The sequence below is a fragment of the Tiliqua scincoides genome, chromosome 7 (genome assembly GCF_035046505.1).
Source record: "Tiliqua scincoides isolate rTilSci1 chromosome 7, rTilSci1.hap2, whole genome shotgun sequence".
NCBI classification, from domain to species: domain Eukaryota; kingdom Metazoa; phylum Chordata; class Lepidosauria; order Squamata; family Scincidae; genus Tiliqua; species Tiliqua scincoides.
The window spans coordinates 72,841,307-72,862,027 of record NC_089827.1 but is presented as its reverse complement, the minus strand read 5'-3'; the positions used below and the strand labels follow the sequence as shown (position 1 = coordinate 72,862,027).

Below are 20,721 nucleotides of genomic sequence, written 5' to 3'. Positions count from 1 at the left end.
GTGCCAATCCCCCCTTTATCTATGGTCAAATAGGCATAACAACCCCTGCTAACAGGTTAAGAAGCACTTTTTCAAGTGGTGCTCTCTTTTATTTAGCAGGGGGAGAGTAAACTGGCCCACCTCACCCCAGCAGTGTCTTTTCTAGTGGCTGTCTGCTGATGTTGCATTGTGAGCCCTTTTGGGACAGGGAGCCATTAGTTATTTGATTTATTCTGTAAACCGCTTTGTGAACTTTTTGTTGAAAAGCAGTATATAAATACTAATAATAATGAATTTGAACATGGAACTTAGATGTGGGTTGACATCCTAGCTCAGGATGTGAATCTGTCAGCGACTTGCACAAGCTCATCTATAGCCTAGCCTGTTCCGCAGAATAGGCAGTTTAGCAGCCTATTTATAGAGTAAGCTTACCTGGCCTCTGGTGAGAAAAACTTCCCCTGAGGACCAGATCTGCTACTACAGCAGTAGTCACAATAATCAAAGGTATGACTATGAGAATTGCTCTAATTCTTTCTTCTAGTCTTCAATAACTCTGGATGTTTAAGGTTAGAAGCACATTTGCAGCATAGCTTAATGGTGCACCATTATGTCACTGCCCAGGGTGTTGCCCTCCCACTGCATGGGAAGAAGCCCATCTTGGGGGTGAGATGCACCCCCTGCACCTGGTGACAAGAACCCTAGTGCCACCACTGCTGACCAGCAATAGTAGCATAGCAGAGAAGCAAGGGAAAAGGCATTTGCAAAAGGAATGAGTGTCCTCCTGGTCAATGCAGGTTTCATGTCCACATTACAAATCCAATTGAAGCAAGAGCTTATTGGTAAAAAAGAGCCTTAGAAATGAGACATACTTTCAGAAACTGAGGCAGTCAGCTGATGCAAAATAAATGTTAGTCCCAAATTGTGAATTATGCAGTTAGTAAGTGATCAGAGTATTACCAAACCTTGCTTGTCATTCAAATCCCTGGATATCAGAAAGATGCTGAACTGTATTTACCTGCATTTTGTGCGGGTTGCATAGCCATTGAGCTTTAAAGTGGCTGATTGATTGAAAGGGATGCTTCTGCTTGAGCTCGTCTCCCCCCCCCCCTAAAATTATTACAAGTTGAGCAGTATCTTCACAGTTATTGTTACAGAGACATATAATGATATCTGAGAAATGTGGCAATCAAATAGCTCTGAAAGTACTTCACAATTGGCAGAGTGGCTTCATTGCCTCAGAGTGCGATATGAGATTTGGCTCTGACTCACAGTAATGTTAGTTTCTTTGGAAATTCTGGATGCAAAATTAGGACTTAATCTTAATCCTATTAGGTACTGTACACTCTTGAACTCAGCTCAAAATCACTGGGGCTATAGTCCACAATCACTAGATTCAAATTGTGGCCATATTAATGTCATCAGGAGTACTTGGCTCGATTTGCACACTTATTAAGGTGTACTAGAATACCATATAAGGTGAAATGAGACAGATGCTTGTACTAGTGGTAAATCATTCTTCATTTGCTGGCTAGCCCCAAAGATTTTCAGTGACCTCACCAACTCATGATGAACTTTCAGATTGTTTTGATGACAAGCAGAGGCTTTCATTCAAACAGAGTCCAGATCTATTTTAAGTACTCGTACAAATAACAGATGAAATAACCAGGCCACTATCTGCATGACTTGGTTACATCAGCCCTCCTTTTAACATACCAAAATGACTATACATTTCTGCCTGCCAATTTTACATATCCAGTTTGTACTATATATTTTTACATTTTCTCTAGTAAAGAACAGACTCTACAAGCAAAGACCTGAACACAAAAACAGACACACCCCCTTCTTGAAAAGATTCCAGTTGTAATTACCATTCTTTCTGTGTCTGGCTGGCCTCTTAGGGAATGTTCATGAAATGTAGCACTGGACTGGTTACTTCGAGTTATAAGAAACTGTCTATATACACCATGACCTTAGATTGAGATAAATGAAAATGATCTTTCATTGATGTGAATGAGATTTACAGTCATATATTAACAATTTCTAAGCTGAGAAAAATGCTTTGGGTGCACCCCATAGCCTAATATTTTCACACGACATCAACAAAAAGTGTCAATAGATACTTCTTTATTTGAAATGGAATGTATATTGAAAAATAAATCACATCTCTCAGAAATCATTTGAGACATATTTACACAGTTGCTTGATATTACTCGATTCAGCTCACAACAGGATCTGCTGGAAAGCATTTAGCGCATCACTGTAGCTCATTTGCATATATTTGCATACCATGGTCTTTAATGAGGCAACACTTTCAGAATGTAACAGAAAAAACACTGGACTGATTTTAACATTATCCATACAGTGCAGAGAGCGGCTAAGTATGAACCAGGATACTACATTTTTCCCCACCAACTATCCATGTATCATCAGTGAAAAGCTTCTTTTCGCTGGTGTGTGATATGGAAGCATGTTGGTAAGAAGAACCTATGCATCTCGCTTCATGTGTGCGCTTCTCTATAATGTAGTGAGCAAGTGACAGAAAAAATACAAGGCCCCCTCTCCTTATTACTAGGTCATCGAACCCTGAATTTTCTTGGTGAGATTTGGCCCCTGCAGGCTCATCTATATAGTACCAGTCTGGGATGAAGATAGAAAATGTGATCTTTTCGGCTTAATATGTTCATACTAGGCAGATAACCAGGGACACCTTTCTCCTCAGCTGAAATTGTTATATTATTTCCGACGCAGCTCTATCAGTCCTGCATTTTCTACGTCCATGTTCCCTGATGTGAATTGGCTTCACTGCTAACAAACCTCAAACAGGATTTTCATCTGTATCCTAGGCATGTATATTTGGAAAAAAAATCCACTAGGTTCATCAATGAGACTTAGAGCCCAATCCTATCCAACTTCCTAGCACTGATGCAGCCGTGCTAATGGGGTGTGCATTGCATCTTGCAGTGGTGGGGCCAGTCAGGAAGACCTCCTCAAGGTAAGGGAACATGTGTTTCCTTGCCTTGGGGCTGCATCAGCACTGGAAAGTTGAATAGGATTGGGCCTTTACATCCCAGTAGGGATGAACCGAAAACTATCTGCCTCACATAGCCTACAGCTGACTTCTGCAGTTAACATCTAAACTGTGCTACAAATCACAATTTAGGCTGTTTAGCTAAAGATGTTTAGCAGAGATGCAGCAGCATCTAGGTCACTTCTGTAGGAAATGACTGGAAGTGGAAGTGAAAGAGGCAAAGCCAAACACTCTGAGATGAAAATTACCACGACAGGCTAGTTGGCTTTATACAAGTCAAACATTATTGGTACAAAAAAAAAAATCAATGGTGGACTGCAGTACAGTTTGTTTAGAAAGCTGCTTAGTTGGAAGATTACAAACAGTGACAGGCTTGTTCCTGATGGTCAGAGAATGAAGACTCTCATGCTACCTGGAATTTTCCTACATCTTGTCTCCAAGATGCCTGCAGGGGGTGGTGGTGGATTGGTCTTTCATCTGTGGCCTATAGGCTATGCTGCCAGGGATGCACAATAGGTGTTGCTAGCATTTCACCAGGCAACCTGGTTTCGATCTATCATAACATGATGTGACCAGACCCGACACCAAAATTCTTCACTGCCTTGTGAAAAATAAAGACTGCCGGGAAAATAATTGAATCACTGCTTTTCAAAATGTTTACAATATAATGAGGAGTTGCAACACTATTAGGCAGGCATGGGAAAAGCAGCACAAGATTCAGTATTTTGGTCCAAACCTTAGTTCCAGAACATTAACAATTTTTTTCAGAGATGGGATGGAAGAGAGAATACCTACTGCTGTTGATTTGGGTGCAGAAAGAAAAAAGGGACAACTCATGTTCTCAATGCTTCCAAATTCCACCCGTGCCTGTGGTTGACTGAGGACCCAGTCCTATCCAACTTTCCAGCACCGGTGCAGCCACAATGCAGCCCCGAGGTAAGGGAACAAATGTTCCCATACCTTGAGGTGGCCTCTAAGACTGCCTCCCCAATACAGGAAGCAGTGCATACCCCATTGGCACAGCAGCACCAACACTGGAAAATTGGATAGGATCAGGCCCTTATTTTGCAAAGACTTCATTATGATGTGGATAATACTAAATAAATCAGAAATGCTCTTGTCCTCCACCTAGCTTATACTTGAACTCAGCAAGTTGAAACCTTAAAGGCTGTTAGGAACTAGACAAGATTAGGACATACCCGGCTGCTTTCAAATTTCAAGGTGCATCATGTTGTAACTAATCTGAGGTTAATAGGGGCAGAATGAGCTCTGCATCTTGCAGAATTAGACTGGCCTGGAAGAAGAAAAAGACCACCACGAGGTATGCTTCAAAAGACAAACATACTGAAGATGAGACATGTTTTTTTCTTATCCAATTAACTATACACAAGGATCCTTATAGCTGAATGAACTAATTAAAGTTATTTTTAGATAACAAAGCTATTATTAGAAGGCCTGTTTATGCTACATTAAGCTGCAATCCTATATGCACTTACCAGAAAGTAAACCCTATTGTAAACAGCAGGACTTACTTCTGAGTAAATGTATACAGGATCCTGCTGTAAGATTGTAACAACATCAACATGAAGAGCAGCCTTCTGACCAAGAGTCCAATCCTATCCAATTTTCCAGTGCCAGTGCAGCCATGCTTGTGGGGCATGCACTGCATCCTATGGTGAGGAGGCAATCACAGAGGCCTCCTCAAGATACGGGAACATTTGTCCCCTTACCTCAGAGCTGCATTGTGGCTGCATTGGCAATGAAAAGTTGGATAGGCCTGGGCCCTAAGCTAACAAGAAACTAGGGTTGTTCCAAGGCTGGCATCTCTTGCTTATACAGGCTTTATAAAGCTTTGTGCTTTTCAAAGTAGCTGCTTCCAGAAGAAAGAATTGCAAATATAGCAGGTGCCTAAGGAAAATGTTGTGTTGAGGCTCATCAGGGAAACCCAATTATAAGAATTATGGGTAAACTGCTCAGTTAAACACTTTAAGACATGTACCAGATGGGATCGTTTTAGTGTGGAATATGAGGAGGTTTCAGAATGGCGTGAGCAGAATCAAGTAAAATTACTCTGAGAATTGTTAGGGATAGCATCCCAAAAGACAAAGAAGTGCAAACAGTTCTCAGTATGGTTCTATCTAAACCAAAACATTAAATTAATGTATTTTATAATTTACATATTCTCCTCAACAGCTGATCAAATCAAATTTCCTCAGCCCATTCATGAAACAGAACATGGATAAGTGGTATACCCAATTGTAATTACTACTGGAATACAAAACATAAGGTCCCTCAATGAATGTATAATAAAAATTAAGAATAACCTAGAAATAATCTTCCAAATCACTGTTTTCCTTAGAGGAGAGACTCTTATGCAGTCAGATTTTTGACACAAATTCTTCAACAGACTAGGATATATTTTATACATTAATTTATAATGATCTTTCACTTGTGGAGATTAAAGTCAATGTCGATATGTGAAAAACTAGTTGGAAAGTTCTCATTCTGTCAAGTCTCTTCCTTCCACCAACATTCTCTTCTCTTCAATTTCCTCTTCCCTCCAAGGGTAGCAAAATATACAGCCAATACAAATACGCTCAGCATGTGATTCCTCTCTAGATGGCCTACATTCAGAAATATCTTGCAAACAAGCCTTAAAAAACTAATAAATAAACATAAAAAATAAAATACATTAGAATGAAAATGGCAGTACAATGTGTGTCCTTTGAGACCCAGCAAGTCAAATAATCCTGGCAAAGGTTCATAAATAGTAGTCAAAACCTACAAGAGTTAAAATGCTCCCCCAAAGCAATGATGAACCGGGTCAAAAATGGAAAGTCTCCAGTGGCTGTATGGATGTTCTCTGGTGTACCTGCGCTCCTCTTGTTTGCCAAGTTTGTGATCAACAGAAACAGGGTCCACTTTGAAGTGCTTCTTCAAGTCAACCTACAACACAGTACAGAGATCTGAATACCTGAACAGTAATTCTATTAGTTTTTGCAGCCGCAGCTACAACTTGCTACCTTAAATCCAACAGTAACCGTGAAAAAGTCAAAGCCAGGGGCTTTTGCAAAGTATCCTTGCAGGATGTAGCAGTCTAAAGGACTCTTCTTGCACCAGATTTCACAAGTAGGTTCAGATGTACCTTAACCACACACACCCCAAACAGAGTCACAGTCCTAACTGTGCATTGCAAGGCGTTCTCACCTGTCCACAGGCACATGTCTGCAAGGACATAAGACATGAGTGGGATGATTGCAGATATGGCTGGCAGCATTTTTTCTGACTGCAGCAGTACTTCAGTGACTATTATCATGGGAACTGCAGATGATCATGATCACTGGTGCACATATCACAGTTGTCCATCTATCGATACAACCCTTTGGGACTGTCCATACCCATGAAAAAGTACTGTGGGAACCAGTCCACAGTCTCCTCAGCCTCTCAGATTTCTGAATGAAATAATCAACTAAGAACTGGAAATTGAGGTCATGCACACACCTGAAAAGACACACAAATTGGGTCAATTCCAGGGTGCCCAAGAGACTAACTTGTTGAGACTTGCTCTCAACTCTAAGATTCTAGTCAACCATCACTCAGCCCTCATTCAGCCCCATGAATCCATCTCACAGCATGCCACAAGCATAGAGGAGATGCTGTCTGCCTCAAAGCTCACAGAAAGCTATTAACCCAGTACATAAGGCAACTTTTTCCAAGGGAAAAAGATGCATTTTATCAAGAGATGCTTCCCATGTTGTTCTTACGTACAGAGGAAGAGTTCTATGTAGGAAAAAGCATGAATGCCATGCAATCATCTTTCTCCCTGTCTTGCAGACTGAATACAAGCACATGTGCAAGAATCACATGCGATGATCTCCAGTTGTGGTTCATACTCCCCCCTCAACATGCTACTACTTGCTAGAGGTGTAATTAGAAGCCCTGCAGTCTGGGACAATGATGTCATAATGACACGTGATGTCATGATGCCTCAGCACCTGGAGCCGTGATGTCATGATGTCACATGACACACTGATGCCACTTCTCAGTTCTCCATGGAGGTGGTGGTGCTGGTGGTTCCCCCCAAAGGGGAGCCTCCACACGAAAAGGAATGGAGGGGCAGGAAAGCCACCAGCACCTCTTCCTCCAGGGAGAACCCAGAAGTAACTGCATTACACATTGTGCCCCCCATAGCACCTGGGGCAGGTGCTCCTCAGTCTCCACCCTAGTTACACCTCTCCTACTTGCCATGCAGGGAAACCACCTAATGGCCCCATCCTAACCAACTTTCCTAGACGTGATTTAGCAGCAATGCAAAGGAGTAAGGAAAGAAACATTCCCTTACTTTAAGGATTTATCCATGACTGCACACTCATTACAGGATACATACCCCATTGACATGGCTGCTGCATTGGTGCTGGAAAGTTGGATAGGATTGGGTCCTAAGTTGGCTGCTGTGTATGAAAGCAGCAGGGGGATCGCTGCACTTTTGGTCAGGTTAGAAGAAACTAATGCTGATCAGTGGTGTGGCTAGAGGGGGTGCAAAGTGCTAAGTTTGGCAGGTGCCTAAATGCGCCAGGCAAGCAGCCCCTCTTCTTCTGGTCAGAAGAAACTACCACCAGCCAGTGGCATAGCTAGAGGGGGTGAAAAGTTTTGTAGGCCCCTGAATGCGCCATGCAAGTGGCCCCTCCCCTTCAGGTCAGAAGAAGCTATCACTAAGCAGTGGCACAGCTAGAGGGAGTACAAAGTTTTGCAGGCACCTGAATGTGCCGTGCAAGCGACCCCTGCCCTTTGGGTATGAAGAAAGTACAGCTGGCCAGTGGCGTAGCTAGAGGGGGTGCAAAGTTTTGCAGGCGCCTGAATGCACCATGCAAGCAGCCCCTCCCCTTTGGGTTAGAAGGAACCACCACCGGCCAGCGGCATAGTTAGAAGGGGTGCAACGTGCTAAGCCTGGCAGGGGCCTGAATGAGCGGTGCAAGCGGCCCTCCCTACTGAGTTAGATGCTGGCTAGTGGCGTAGCCAGAGGGGGTGCGGAGCGCTGAGTTCTGCAGGGAGCAGCGCCGAGCAAGCGGCCCCTTCCCTTTGGAGCCATGCCGGCGGCATCCAACACTTGCACCCTGCAGAACTGAGCGCTTCGCCCCCCCCCCGCATCCAGGGGGTGGGCGCGCGAGCCTCAAGAGCGCTGCTACCTGGCGGCTAGGCGGAGTTGGAGGCGCTGCGGAGGCGCGGCTGCGGGTGCTGCTGCTGCTGGAGGAGCTGCTGCTTCTGGCGGCTGGACTGCACGGCCAGGACGGCCTGGCGGTTCTTGTAGCGCACCAGCTGCAGGGTGATGGCGGCGTTCCAGCCCTGCTCCTGCGCGCCCCGAAAGTCGATCTCGCGGCCCTCGCTGGTGACCACCGTGAAGTAGACGTGGCGCCCCTTGCGCTCCACGCAGTCCACCGTCTTCATGCTGGCGAAGGGCAGCTCCTTGGCGCGCGGCGCGCCCGCCTCGCCCTGCTCGCGCCCGGCCGGGCTCAGCAGCAAGCCCTCCTCGGTCAGCACGCAGCGCTTCTTCTTCCACAGCTGCAGCAGGCCGTCGCTGCGCTTCTCCAGCACGCCCTCCTTCAGCGCGCCCTCCGGCATCCTCCCGCAGGGCGGCGGCGGCGGCGGCGGCCCCGGGCGCTCCAGCGCGCGAACCGCACACCCGCCGGCCGGCCAGCCAGCCACTGAGGGCGCCGCGCTCCTCCCGCCGCTTTTCAACGCCGCTTCCCGGCGAGGGGCGGGCTGCGCCTGCCCAGAGGAGGCTGCGCCGGGGAAGCCCGTGCGCCCTGCTGCGGCGCGCCTCCCTCCAAGCGCGCCGCCCACAGCCCTCCCCACCCTCTGGCCCCAGCCACGGGCTGCTCTGGGGAGCACCACGGCACATGCCCCCAGCCAGCTCTCCAGAGCCACTGCAGCCCTGAGGTGAGGGACAGGCATGCCCTGGCCCTGAGGGGACCTCCAGGAAATTGCCCCCCCACAGGATGCAGCACATGCCCCATGGGGGGGCGGCCTCAGGGTCCAGTGGTGTGGTTGGGGCTGCCCCAGCAGTGTGGGCAGTGCCTCCCCACCTGAGTCCTTCAAAAAGCACCGGCGTCTTGGGAGGTGCCCATGCACCCACATCCCATGCACAGAGCGCTTTTCAAAGGACTCTGGTGGGGAGGCATGCCTCACCTGCACATGCTCAGGCACCTCACACAACAGCAGTGGCGCTTTGTGAAGGACTCCAGAAGGGAGGCACCGCCTCACCTGCCTGCCCGCCCACCGCACATCCCTGTGCCCCAGGCACCCCCCCCCCCCCGCTGCTACCCCTGCCCAGGATGACCAATGTCATAAACACCAGAGGACCAGACAGCCAAGGGACATAGAGCATGTGACAAAAACTAAAAACACTTGTACATGGATTTCACGTGGTTAATTTAAATACTATATTTATTAAGAACTTAATATACTTATTAAGTGGAAATGGAAAAGGTGCAGAAGAGAGCAACCAAAATGATTACTGGGCTGGGGCACCTCCCTTATGAGGAAAGTCTACAGCATTTGGGCTCTTCAGTCTAGAAAAGAGGCACCTGAGGGAGGACAAGACTGAGACATACAGAATTATGCAGGGGATGGATATGGTGGATAGAAAGATGCTCTTTTCCCTCTCACATAACATCAGAACCAGGGGACATCCACAAAGGGCCTCTACCCTATTTAATGTCCCTTGTGCTGTTCACACAGCCCAGAAAACCAGACAGGAGCCTGATTCAGAAGTGGATGTAATGGAAATGGATGCTTTTTTTCACATTTTGGTTCTTCCACTGAATTTTATGTTGTTTAAAGCAGTGGTATAGCTAGAGGGGGTGCAAAGCACTAAGTTTTGCAGGCACCTGAACTCAGAGTGAAACTGCCCCCTCTTTTGGAGCCACCCTGGGCAGGGGGAGCAAAATGGAGGCATATGCAGCAAGCCAACCAGGCCAATGGGGTAAACATTGCATTCTGCAAGGGGGGCAGTCAGAGGCCTCTTCAAGGTAACGAACAAATATTGCCTTACCTCAGGACTGCATTATGGCTACATTAGTGCTGGAAAATTGGACAGGATTGGGCCCACAGTGTATGGGTTGTACCCATGTGCACCATATAGGGGCATGCCGAACATCCTCCCCTAACCAAGATGTCTGAAAGTATCTGCTTGTGAGACGTGGAAGCCACTACATGATTAGCCTAATGTAGTCCAAGCCTGCCAGTGGCATAGCTAGAATGGGTGAAAAGCAGTCACTTTTGCAGGAATCCTCACCCACAGCATGCAAGGGACCCCTCCCCTTCAGCGAAATTCCAGCATACACCTCGGTTTCGCTCCCACCAACAGAATGGCTCTGAAGGGGAGGGGTCACTTGCATGTTGTGGTGAGGCTCCCTACAAAGTGCTTTTCAAACCCCCCCCCTTATGCAACTGCTTTAAAGAGGCATAGCTGTAGGTGCAGCATCTAATTCTGAGGCAGTCTCTTCATGCATGTTCTTAAAAGATGGAGGAACATTTAGCCACACAGATGTAGCACTTTATATAATACATTTAATGTGTACTTAAGTATGCACTCAGAAAAGGTCCCTACCACTGCTATTTGAAGCTGAATTGAAAAAATTTCCTGGCTTAGTACATTTGATACTGTAGTTCTAGGTTTGTGTGCACCCTTCCGGAGTAGCTGTATACACAAACGCAAAGCTGAACTGTGGTGCACAGCTGCCCTCTAGTGTCAGACCTAAACCTTGATGCACTGCATAGCTATATGATTGACCTATGGCTGCCCCTTGTATGGCTTCACCTTTTGGCCTCACATTGTAAAAACTAGTCACTGTTTCTGTGCCTCTGAATGCAAATGCTGTAATCACAGCATGCATCTGGCAAAGATGGTCCATCCCACAGAACAGCTCATTAGTGTTCAAGGTGCCATGAGGTAAGAGCCCCCTTGGATCAAGCCAAAGGCCCATCTTGTCCAACTTCCTATATCTCAGTGGCCCACCAGATGCCTCAGGGAGCTCACCAGACAAGAGATGCATCTTGCTGCCACTCCCCTGCATCTGGCATTCTGGGGCAGGGGTGTGCAACAGCATATTTTCAAAGTTGTGAAGTGCAGAGAGCCCTGCAGAGGGTTCCCTGCAGCTCCAGGAGGCTGGCACAGACAGAGGGTGGACAAAGAAAAGCTCCTCTGCCTCTGGTGGTGGCATACATTAAGAGGCATAGCTAGTGCTTCTCAGGCTGGTGGCCCACAACGAACAGTTTGAGAACCACTGTTCTAGGTGTTTTTGCTGCAACAGACATTGTATTTAGGGTTCAAAGGGTAATAAAGAACCCCACTGTAACACCTCAGGGTCAGTTTACCCTCCCCCCATACTGTACCTCATCAATACATCAACAACTTCAGAACAGGTGTAAAGATGTGAAGGTATCATACAGGTAAAACGATGTGGGTATCACATTTCAGAATGTTTAGGAGCTGAATGCAGTTCTGTTACAGCTAGAATCAACATGACAGGAACTATACGCTTTCCTGAACTAATGTCTCAGAAAAAGTGAAAATATTTTGCCTTTTAGGTTAGAGCAGCGTGCGCGCATGCACGCGTGCGCACGCACACACACACACACAGCAGAAGGGGCTGGTCACAGCTGCTTTGCATCTCCAACTTTGTTGCAATAGGAAGGCTGCAACCTGATCCTGAATAAGCCCCATTGACTGTTATGGGGCTTACTTCTGAGTAGACACACATAGGATTGAGTATTAAGTCCTTGCCTCCTCTGCATGCTAATTGGGCAACCAGAGAAGCTTGGAGGTCGTGGCCAGTGGAGTGAGAACGAGGGAGTCAGGAGCAGGCAAGCAGGTATGAAGCGAGTGAGTCTGCTGAGGCCACCAGCCTAAGAACTGGCTGGCTCAAAGGGTCCTGGATAGTCCCTTTTCCTTGCCAGTTTGCCTGCAACTCCCCAAAGCAACTCTCCCTGCATTGCCTTTTGGGGGAAGGGCATTGGGCCCCAATCCTCTCCATACTTAACTGGGAGTAAGCCCCATTGACTATAATGGGGCTTACTTCTGAGTAGACATGCCTAGAATCGGGCTTTTGGTCACACTCTTTTTTCTTAAATACAGGAGCAGGCAATAGGCAATTGGCACTTCTCCCCACCCCACTCCCTCCCACAGGCACACTGCCCCCCAAATCTCATAATTGCAGTCAGCACCTCTTACTGCCCCTCCCTTCACTCCTCCGCACCTTCCAAAGGTTCAGAATCACTTGCTTCAAGTTCTCTCTTCCCCCCACTCCAGCTGAACCCTGTAGTTGTTTCACTCCTGTCTCTTCATTGCCCCTCACAACACAGCTCTGTTACCTTTTTGCCAGCACTTTCTCACATAACACTTTAATAACATTTTTCATTCTTTTCACAATCACATATCCTTTCCTCTCCAAGCATCTTGTGAGTTTGTCATGTAATATAATTGTATTAATTATATTAACAATTAATTGTAATGTAGTGATTTAATGTAAATAAAAAACTGGTAGTGTGCCTTGACAATTTTAGTGCCTTGTTGGTGTGCCATGAGCTGAAAAAGGTTGAAAATGGCTGGTCTAGATCAGGGGTGCCCAAACCCCTGCCCAAGGGCCACTTGTGGCCCTCAGGGGCTCTCAATCAGGCCCTTGGGCAGCCCCCTGTCTCCAATGAGCCTCTGGCCTTCCAGAGACTTGCTGGAGCCCATGTTGGCCTCTCAGCAAGAGAACGACTGTTCGACCTCTCACTTGAGCTGTGGGACAAGGGCTCCCTCCACTACTTGCTGTTTCACGTCTGTGATGCAGCAGTGGCAGCGAAGGAAAGGCTGACCTTGCTTTGTGCAAGGCCTTTTATAGGCCTTGAGCTACTGCAAGACCTTCATTCATTCATATAAGTTCCATCTCTAATATATTCATTTATGTAAATTTATTCAAATTTTAAATGGTAAATTCTTTTTTCCCAGCCCCCAACACAGTCTCAGAGATGATGTGGCCCTCCTGCCAAAATGTTTGGACACCCCTGGTCTAGAGGAATACTACTACTAAGGGCACAATTCTAACCACTTTCCAGCACTGACATAAGGGCAATGCAGCTCTGAGGTAAGGGAATAAACATTCCCTTACTTTGAGGAGGCCTCCGTGACACCCAACTGCAGGTTGCAGAACATGTCCCATTAGCACCGCTATGCCAGTGATGGAAAGCACTGACATAAGGGGTTAGAACTGTGCCCTAGCAGTATCAATTTCTAGAATTGTTTTGCAGGTCAGCCTACAATCAACATTTTGGAGGGACCAAGTGTGTGAGCCTCCATTTCCTCTTTTCATGCTTGTGAACCATTATAAACTTGCATGCTTGTAAACCATTATAAAAGAAAACCTATTTCTTATGTTTTATTGCTTTTAACTCCGAAAACTACCCTGAGCTTCCTTTTTCAGAATTGGAAAGGTGGGGTAGCAAATCTTAAATAAATAGAACAAGGAAGATGTTCAAACCCCAACTTTGAGGTATAAAAGCAAGTATTATCTCCCCGAGGTTTCTCATTTCCTCTCCTTGTCACTTCTGATAGTTGCTACTGCAGAACTAAGTGATTGGATTGTATTTTAATGCTCATACTATGTACATAGTTATATGCTTGCATTTGCCATTTAGCAAAGGAGAAGCACAGGGAATAAATATGCTTCAGACACACATGTCAATTTCTTGCAGCACTGAAATCTAGTTTACAAATGGTTTAGAGGCCACAGCTGAACCTGGACCTATAATCTTGCTCCCCTCCCACCCCAGTAACTGGCTAAGAGTCCATGATAATAATGGGAATGTTTAAGTAAATCTACCATTTAGAGCAGTGTTTCCCAACCTGGAGGTTGCAACCTCGCCTATGCATTGGGAAACATTTCCCCCTTAAGGGTAGTGGCAACTTGGCTGCAGTTGCACTTCTGAGTTTACTCTGCTGCCACCACTGAGTAAAAAAAAGGGGCTTCAGGACTTACCTATGAGGTGGGAGCTGGAAACACTGCAAGATCCAGGTTCTCTTACTTAAGGAGCAGTGAGAACCCACAAGTGCTGTCACCATCAAGTCATTTCCCCCCCCCCCATGGCACCACACCAACTCTACCTTCAGATAAAGGTTGGGAATCACTGATTTAGAGGACAATGAGAGGTGTAGAGGTTAAGAATATATACTGTGTGTGTGTGTGTGTGTGTGTGTATTTTTAAGTTGCCAAAGATTCTCTCCCAGGAAGCCACTGAAGGACAGAGGAGCAATCCTGTTTTCACTGCATTAAACTCGACATTGTTCAAGCTGACAAAACAGATTTGTCAGAAAATGTTTAAGGCCAAACTTACATGAAATGATAAATCTCATACATGAAATCTTAAGATAACACTAACTACAGCTACAGGCGACCCTGATGCTGCTGAGGAATATATCACAGGGTTTTACCCCTCCCCCATTTCAGTAAATAGCTTCAGAAGGAATTTTCAGTAGGAAAATAGTATGGGATGAGTGTTGACACCCTACACCAGATAAAAAACCTGAACCCAGATACAACAGTGCATTTAACACATGCAATTTTGTTGTTATAAAATGTACCTACCCAGGGAGCACAGGGTATCTTTGTGAGTTACTGCAGTTAAGACTAAGTGTTCCCCAATGCGATTACTAAAACAGGAATGCGATTACTAAAACAGGAACTAAAACAGGGAAGCAGGACATATCCATAACATATAGCTCATCCACAGCATATATTAGAATGGACAAGGCCAGTATGGAAGCTAGTTTGGAACTAGCCCATGATTTCTTTGAAGTAAGGTGATCTGTGGCCCCAAATGACTGGGTTTTGTTTTTTTTAGCAGATTTGACTTTGACTAGCTTTTTTTCCTAAACTACCTTCCAGACTTTTATCCTGTACCATTTGGAGAAGCTCCAAAAGGTGGGCTCCCCCACAATAGTAAAAGGATAAAAACGGAGGCTTGAGCTGGTATCATTTTAAGAAGGGGGCCCTGGTGCTAAAAAAATTTGGGAACCAGTGTTCAAGAGGGATAAGACGAGTAAAGATGCAGTACGGAAACATCTTAATGGAAGTATGAACTAGAAAAGACAGGCGCCAGTGTAGTGGTTATCTACACAGGCGCTGGGCTTAGCCTTGGTAACATGGCAACCGGCAGGCAAACTTGCTGGTTCCCCCCCACCCAGGCACACCAGAGTGGGCCAGTTGCTGAGTCTTCGCCCAGAGCCTGTAAACAGAGGATGTTATGAAGAAGCGCTTATCTAGGAATGTGTATTGCGGTCAAGCCAGAGCCAGCAGGTTTCTTAGCAGTGCAGATTTCAGCAACTTTCAGTAGTTTTCCTTAGTGTCATCATGTGTTTTGAGAATGAATAAAAGTCTGAGGAAGCTAGCCGGGAGGGCCGACTTCTCTCTCAATCTCATACCGTCCTACTTCCGGCTTAGTTCTCCCTGCATCAACCCTCTGAATGTCTGCTATGTCTCTCATTGCTCTGACTTCTTGCTGCTCAAGTTCTAACTTTCAAACCCTCAGAGTGCTTCTGCTTTTAGCACTTTTCCTCAGGCACCAAGGTTCTAAACCCTGGGTGCTGCCCAAGTAGCGCTGCCTTGCAACACACCAGCAGCAAAGTGCTACAAATTTGGTGAGGTCACTTGAGCAAGCTTACTGAATCCAATGCAAGCTGTGCAAAAATGATGGCCACAGGGACATTTCAGTGCTGGGCCAAATAATCCTGACTGGCTGGGGGCCCCCTCTGAGCAAAGGTTTTCTCACAGCAATTATGCATACTGCTTTTCTATAATGGTCACAAATGGTTGAGCCTATGTAATAAGATCTGGTTGGTTAAGGTTCGAGGTGAACTGTCTGATTCATGCATCCCTCCATCCTATCTTTTGTTTTACACTGTTTGTATTTTAAATATGCCAATAAAGGTTTCTTGTCTCTTGCCTACTGCTTTTAACAATGAAAATGTGTTCACACAGGCACACAACTAATTTCTGAAAATACTAGGTTTATTCACACCCCAGTGGTCAACATTAATATGATGTCTCTAGTTTTTCTGTAGGTCACCGTCACAAAATACAAAAACCTAGAGCATAAACAAGCAGACAGTTATGAATGTTCAATGTGGTCTTGATGGAAATTGAACAGATTATATGGAAGTAGCCAAATTCAAAATGCATTCATCTCCTAATTAGTACAAGTCACTGCCATTTCTATAACAAAGTAATGAAGGCACAGCTAGTGCAAGCAGACTTAAACCCATTTAAACTACTGGGCTGAAAAATACTTTGGTTGGTTCTTCAGGAAAGGATCTTCTCTAAACAAATATTGGTCTCCATCAACAGGTCTGGTATCTTCACAGCTGCAGTCTAATAGCTACATGACAACAGACTTCACAAGAACCAAACTATATATAGCAATGAATTAACTATTCATGCTTTAGGAATTTGCTGCATTCTACATATTGGCAGAAAAATACTAGTAAAATGCTAGGTACAAGGAACCTACATTTTTAAACTGGTTCTGTCAATTTGTTTTAACAAAATGTTTACTTAATTCTACCAAGATACAAAACATAAGGCTGTAAGTAACTAATAGTTGTGTTTAGGCTATTACAGTGCAGATAATCCTCAAGGCCACATACACACTGTTTCACTGCTGCTTGCATTCTGCTGGGTTTTGATCCTTCTGTTGGAAAAGAAAAAAGGACACGTCAGTGTGAAAACAGCAGGTGTGCTATAAGAACCTGCAGATTACAGGTAATTTCTCTCAATGCAAGTATCAAAGTACACACAGCAATTACTTACTTTTGGGTCATAATCTGGATCATTTTCTTCATCTGCTTCCTCTTCCCCTTCCTGAAATACACAAGCAATACATTAAAAGTGTACTTCTACATTACAGAAAGCACAATCAAGATGCTACAGATATTCTAGTATTCATTAGCACTTTTGTTTAACCATAAAGTAAAAACAGCATTGGAACCAGTCAGACAGCAAATCTTACATTTCTGTGATTCTAACTAAGCTTACAACTTACCTCATCATCAGCCTCCTCCCCTTCTTCATCATACTGTAAGTGGAGGAAAAACATAATCAGTGTGTAACAACATCTAGACCACAACACTGCGAATTATAGTCTTTGGAACATAGCTATTTCCACATGTTCATCTTTGTATACAGACACTATGGAACAAACCCATGGCTACACTAAAGCTGCAATTTTATTTTATAGTACTACTGCATTAGTGGCTGGCTAAGAGGGTATGGAGAACAGCCACTGATTGAGAACAGCTGAGCTTTGTAGGCTGAATCAACACTCAAAATTTCACTGACTCCATTGACTCAGCCTTCCATCCTTCTGAAGTCAATAAAATGAGTTCCCAGCTGGCTGGCAAAAAGGTAATATGACTGTGGAAAGTAATGGCAAACCACCCCGCTTACAGTTTGCCATGAAAGTGTTGTGGAAGTGACAACACCCCAAGGATCAGTAATGACTCAGTGCTTGCATAGGGAACAGGAAGTTGTTGGTTCCATCCAAAACTGATCCCTTTCCCAGCCTGGTTCTTACCAGGTGTGTACTTAAAAATACCAGGTAATTCATTATCTCCAATCACTGTAGGTACTAATTTAAAAAAATGCACTCTGGATATGCCCCAACCTTTGTCCCTCGTATATACAAACAAAGCCCCAGTGACTAAAAAACTTGAAATTCAGTGTATGCTCAAATTCAGCACTGTATGCAAGCTGCATGGAATTCAGTGCCATCACATGTACTAAGTTATTATATGATTAGTGAGAGAAGCGTATGCAACTCTGCTGAACTGTGGCTTAAGCCCTTAGATATAAAATGCCACTATTGCAAGGAAGTTTTGAGATAGCTCAAACACTGCTCACATCATCATCGTCATCTTCAATGGCTTCTCCCGTGAAATACAATACTGATCGTGGAACTATGCGTTCTCGTAGAAAGTGACCAATTTCAAAGTCAGCTGCAAGAATGGCTTCGGTATCATCATCCTGCACAAGTATATTAATTCACAGATCTATTAGTCAGTCCTTAAGAGAATTACACTATTCTAAACACAAAACTTGGTCTAGAATTGGATTTTCCCCAATTAGTCTGTGCATTTCTTTGCAAAAATGAATTAACTGCAGTAACATTTTAGTCAATTTTCCAAATGAGTGTTGAACTCTGAAGGTTGGATACCTAGAAATAAGACCAAGTGATACCAAGCTAAAAGGTCAAAATCCTGAAAAAACAAAATGATCCCCCGCCAGAAATGCTGATGGTCACAACTTTTAGATGGATGAGATATCTACTGTCTGAGTCCATCGCAACACTTGCAATATACATTGGGAAAAGAACATAGAAACTAGGTTCTAACAGAAACTTGAGAAAAAATTTTCTGAACAAAATGTTGGTTTGAAATGCATTTGGAACAGCATAGCTTCTATTAGGAGCTATTCAAATGCATTTCAACAGCTTCTATACACGTTATTTCAATTCAGAAATCTCCAAAACACTAATAGCTTCAAATAAAAGTCATGCTCTCATAAATGAATTTCAAACTAATAGTTTGTACAAAATAATTTGCTCCATTGAAAGGCACTCTTTTCCAGCATGTTAATGTGCAGAGGGAATGGGGTGGGAATCAAACACTGCAAAAGACACAAACTATTATCATCCTCCATTTACAAGTAATGGCCACCAGCATTTTTGGTTAGTGGCTTTTTTCTTTTTTCTTTTTTTAAGGATTTTGATTTGAACTTCAAACTACAGCTTGGCAGTTGGACTCAGTTTCAGCATTCCCAAATATTTTGGAAAAAATGCCTTATGAACCGTATTTAGCCACATTTCTGAGAAACTGCACGACTCCCATTTCCTTAAACAGTAAAAACCCATGAGGACTCTTTCTGCCCTTTAGTGTCCATGACTATTCAGTAGCTTGCAGCTTTTTAAAAATCTTTGATGGCCATTTTAGCCATTATAGTAACTGTATGTATGTTGGCAGCCTTCAGTCTTGAAAGACTATGGTATCGCGCTCTGAATTTTATTTGCCATAATAGAGCATACTGCCTTAAACTACAAGTTTACACACGCAGATGAGATCTTTTAAATCTACATAATACTACCAACCAACCTATGACCAGAATACTAGCCGAATACCAATATTATTTGACCATTCATACTGGATCCAAGGGGTTAGTTGGTCAACTGTGATTTTCATTGACACAAGTGGCCCCAGCTACTGTCTATTCGCATGTGGCAAACAAGATCACACTTTCCCACTTTATACTTTTCACAAGCAAAATAAACTGCAAGGGACTTACCACATCTCCACTTTCAGGATCTGTAAGAAAAGAATTAAGATGTACCATTATAGTTTTTAAAATGCAATATGTTTTACAAAGATTTCACTGCAGTTAAAATTAAGTACCATTTACCTTCAGGAGGACTGAAAAAATTAAAGAAAGAATCGTTGGAAACTGTTTTTGTCACTGTCCGAACTGTTCCACGCCCCTTGTGTTTTTGTTTCTTTTTGATGGTTTTCAAAGTAACATTCTTCCCCCTTTTCCAATCTATTTGGCACCTATGGAAAAACTTGAGTTACTATGGAGCATGTGTTTGTACATTCATCTTAGGTAGTTACAACATTGCTAAATTTTACTGCAGTTCACCACTGAATAGTTGTTACATTTTCTCCCCACTCAAGTAGAGTTCTTGGATAAAAGGTAGCACCTTAATTAAGTGAAGCCAGTATATCTTTCCACCTCAGAAAACAGTTTAAAAACAGGTATTCTCCAAAAATTCAGATCCCATATTCTGTTCATATACGATTGGGAATATGAACAATGTAACACAGGCTTGAAGAGGTTTCCACAAGAAATTTCATGATCGGTGAAAGTGCAGCTAATCCTGAATGACACCTTCCTTCTCTAAAAACCAGTCCACTGACAGCCCTTCAGACTTTAGCTGATTTGGAGTTTATTTTCAAGCATGCCATTGGTGTGTCTCTAGCTGTACTGCAGTAGTTTATAACTTGCCTCTTATCCTGAATGTCATATTGAACTTCAAGCTGCAATTCATCATTCCTGTACCCCGCACAGAGAAGGTCTAAGTACTAGTAGATAGAAGTTTCAGGTGTGCTCAGCTAGCCTTCTGATAGGTAATAGGAATGTATAGTAATGCACTAATTAATTCCACCTTCAGGTTGACAAGTCAAGAGTTGGGCAGAACTCTCATTCCAGTAGTGATTACTGCAGAGCTGGTCAGGAGTGCAGGGGGATAGTTACCACAGCTTCCAGAAACAATGTTCAAGTCACATGAATGTTACATTCCCTGATTCAGATACTAGGCTCAAAAGAACCTGGTTCCAAAGAAATATAACTGCCCCTTTCCCTGAAATGCAAGTCAAATCTCAAACCACTTGAGAATCTCCACCTCCAAGTAAGTGTCAGAGATAATGTTGCATTATAGAAGATGGTCAATCATTAAAAAATATATACTTACCCTGTACAACCCATAATTTCTGGTCCATCAAAAGAGAAAGGGTCCGAATCATCAGGTTCAGATCTCATTCTATACGTTTTTGTCAGGAGTTCATTTGTGAAATATTCATTAGGTTCAAAGTGGAATTCTAACGTGAAAGTCTTTAAAAAAAGTCAAAAAAT

General features: G+C 44.1%; 2 protein-coding genes across 3 annotated transcripts in view; both read right to left on the bottom strand.

Moving 5' to 3' along the window:
* Positions 1–2,086: 2,086 nt before the first annotated feature.
* Positions 2,087–8,656, bottom strand: LOC136657208 (pleckstrin homology-like domain family A member 1). Its single transcript, XM_066633914.1, has 2 exons — positions 8,194–8,656; positions 2,087–5,953 (listed from the first exon to the last, which is right to left on the bottom strand). Exon 1 carries the CDS (start codon positions 8,624–8,626, stop codon positions 8,201–8,203), a length of 426 nt encoding a protein of 141 aa, XP_066490011.1. The 5' UTR covers positions 8,627–8,656; the 3' UTR covers positions 2,087–5,953; positions 8,194–8,200.
* Positions 8,657–16,035: 7,379 nt separating this feature from the next.
* The window catches only part of LOC136656811 (nucleosome assembly protein 1-like 1), a 36,308-nt gene continuing 31,622 nt past the window's right edge, over positions 16,036–20,721 (bottom strand). For both annotated transcript variants that reach the window (XM_066633134.1, XM_066633135.1), the window contains exons 10-16: positions 20,561–20,700; positions 19,495–19,640; positions 19,381–19,400; positions 17,944–18,066; positions 17,087–17,119; positions 16,855–16,905; positions 16,036–16,735 (exon numbers count right to left, since the gene is read on the bottom strand). In XM_066633134.1, the coding sequence (XP_066489231.1) occupies positions 16,700–16,735; positions 16,855–16,905; positions 17,087–17,119; positions 17,944–18,066; positions 19,381–19,400; positions 19,495–19,640; positions 20,561–20,700 (549 nt within the window). In that variant the 3' untranslated portion in view covers positions 16,036–16,699. The remainder of the gene's footprint in view (positions 16,736–16,854; positions 16,906–17,086; positions 17,120–17,943; positions 18,067–19,380; positions 19,401–19,494; positions 19,641–20,560; positions 20,701–20,721) is intronic.